The 2,881-nt window shown below is 46.6% G+C and overlaps 1 protein-coding gene across 1 annotated transcript in view; it reads right to left on the bottom strand.

Annotated features, from left to right (window-relative positions):
- LOC111949998 (cadherin-like and PC-esterase domain-containing protein 1) overlaps positions 1-2,564 on the bottom strand; it is a 125,086-nt gene extending 122,522 nt beyond the window's left edge. The window contains 1 exon segment of the mRNA XM_070434313.1: positions 2,257-2,564. Coding sequence (XP_070290414.1) covers positions 2,257-2,553 — 297 coding nt within the window. The 5' untranslated portion in view covers positions 2,554-2,564.
- Positions 2,565-2,881: the final 317 nt, after the last annotated feature.

Here is a 2,881-nt window from a genome sequence, read left to right as displayed (position 1 = left end):
GACTCCCTGACCCTACCTCCCCAGCACCCTAACTGACTCCCTGACCCTATCCGAGACCTTCTCCGAGAGTCTGGTTAGTGCCAGTGGTCAAAACGCTGAAACCTCCTCCCATACACACGTTCAGCCAATCAGCGTCAAAGCAGCAAACAAGCTTCCAGATCTTTCTGGCAGGGGTTCCACTCTGAACTCCACGAAACATGCTCCACACATATGCGGCGAGTTTGAACGCCGCTCTGATGGGAGTACCAGTGCCATTGAATCCCAGCGTGTATGTGTGTGCGAGTGAGGCTGTGTTCCATGCTTTTCTGATCCATGGTCCAGCCTCCTGCCTCCTGCKCTGGGACTGAATGGGTCTGTCAGMGTCTGGAAGAGACTCAAAGGGGATAAAGAGCTGGAGGATCACYTTCCGTAWCTCRGWTCTAACACTTCCTACTGGCCTACTGCCGGAGCACTCATGCCGCTAGCACCCGGGAAAGACTGGGACAGCCATACACAGGTGCTAACTGCATACACACGCACATGGACACACACTCTCAGACACGCATTGCAAACCTTTTACACAAACACCCTTGCCAAAACYCCCCACCCCTAACAACTCTCCAGCAATTCCAATCACCATCCCGCCCCAGACAGATACAATACTGAACACCCCATACACACAGTGTGAAGCTACTCATTATGACATGCCACAGAGGGTAACAGGCACAAACACTACAGTGGCAGGGCTTTTGTAACGATGGCTCTAGACATGCCAACAAGCAACCCCCACCACCCCCCCAYTCACACTCAATGTCAACTATGAAAGACTCCTTTGAGTATATCATGAAAGGAGAAATAAGGGCAATGTAATGGCTCAGACTTCAAACTTCTGATTCACAATAAGTCCGACATTCAGAACTTTTCGAGTTGGGTCTCTAGAACACAGAGTTGCACTCAACAGCTAAACTGAGGCAGCGTGTTTGTGGTGGATAACAAATTTGGCTGTGACAGCTCGCTTTCTCCCTGTCAACCACATAGTCAATATAGTCACATAGTCAAGTCCAACAGACTTCCTCTCCCTCTCCCTCTATCTCTCTCTCTCTCAACACCATCCCTCCTCCCCCCTCTCCTTGTTTATTTATTATCTCCCTTCCTCTCCAAGGGGCCAAGACAACCAGAGAGAAGGAAAAGTATGGCCTAATAAAATAACTGTTCCAGGAACACTTTCCTAATTTAACCCATAATGGTAAAGGTTAGAAGTGGGTAAGTAGAGCTGATCTAGAATCAGTGGTTAGAGGTAGATGGTAAACAGAGAGCTGTGTAACGACCTGGGGTACTAGCAGCTGGTCTGCGATCTATGGCAGCATCACTCTTGTCAGAATACAACACACACTTCCTGAAAGACTGAAAAGCAAACACAGTAACAGTGGGATTGCCAGAATACTCTCACAATTACAGAGCAGTCAAGCAAGGCTATAATGGTCAAGGTATTGGCCACATTTGAGGCAGCTGGGTAATAAATACATTTAAATCCCTCATCTTCGGGTTTATCACAGATTATGTCAGCTGTCATTTTWTGGACGCATGAGAGCTGTAAAATGATGGTTTCTCCGACTTGATTAACGGCCGAACTTGTAGGCTACATCAGGGAACACTTTCAGAAAAACAATCACTTAAAATAACCCAGGAAATTGATATGCAACCTTGTTTTGAAAGGTTCKCACAGGTGTCAATCATCTGTGTGAAGAGCGCTTCTAGAGCACGTGTCCAGCTGACCAATGGGCATTGAGCCTCGAGCCCCCAGCTCGCTCATCTAAATACCTCAACACTAACATCTATAGAAAAAAAACTGTTCACTATTCTTAAACATTTTACGTAACTTGACAACTAAATTAAAATAGGCTCAACCTGTTCGTTATATAGGCTAAACCAAGGAGTCAGCATCCAATCATTTTGTTGTGAGACTTGAAGCTAAGGTTGTTGTTGCTCATTAAAGTTAATTCAACTCAGACGGTGTTTTGAGCCCAAAGACAAAACACAGGCTGCATAGAGTGTCATGCAACCATTGCACGCAACTAACGCAGCACTGTGTAAAGATATAGTCATTGTGAGATGGACTTGTATCAAAGCTTTTCCCATTGTGGGATGGATCAAAGCTTATCCTTGAATCTACAATATTCAAGGTTCATCCCAACTGCATGTAGGCTACCTAAWGCACAGMACAAAAATTGGACAATAGACAGCATTTCAGTGCACTTCTATCATAAGCCCACTTACATATCTGTCCCTTTCCAAAGCCTCCAGGGTAGAAATAAGCCTCYCAGGGTCCTGCAGAAGTTCATCAAATACCTCCAACGCTCCAGTCATCGTTGACTTGTTGCGTTCATCAGCCGCGGGTGGGCCGCCTTTGAACCGACTCCGTGCCACCATCAGGGTCTGGTAGAAAAGACACACCGCGACCCCTAGGAGCAATAATCGTCCGGAGCAATACCTGCGGCGGAGCGTCCAGAGCCGCCGAAGAAACATTCCCGCTTCACTCCCAACTTTGCTGGCAGAAGAATAAAGGCATACCATGAGGGAAGAAGATGTTTAGCCTACTTRTTCTCCGCGTCTCACTCAGACCTCACACAACTCTGGCCGTTAGCCCCGCTGCTCTGTGTTTTTTKTATCTGTAAAAACACGCACTTCAGGAATAAGCCACGGCCTGAAACATTGTGCTGCATTTTATCTTTCAAAGATGAGCTGGTTGGTATTTCAGAGGGGGTACACGGTGTCCAAGAGCCGTCGCTATGGCAAATTTGAGTGTTGATTTGTGAGCTGGCACAAACAAACAAAACCTTTTCCCCAACGTTGTTATTCCYTTATTCGTGATAATGAAGTTAGATCAAAGTGAGCCACAGTC

The sequence above is a fragment of the Salvelinus sp. IW2-2015 genome, linkage group LG3, assembly GCF_002910315.2.
Source record: "Salvelinus sp. IW2-2015 linkage group LG3, ASM291031v2, whole genome shotgun sequence".
NCBI lineage: Eukaryota > Metazoa > Chordata > Actinopteri > Salmoniformes > Salmonidae > Salvelinus > Salvelinus sp. IW2-2015.
This window is presented reverse-complemented; position numbering and strand designations above follow the sequence as displayed.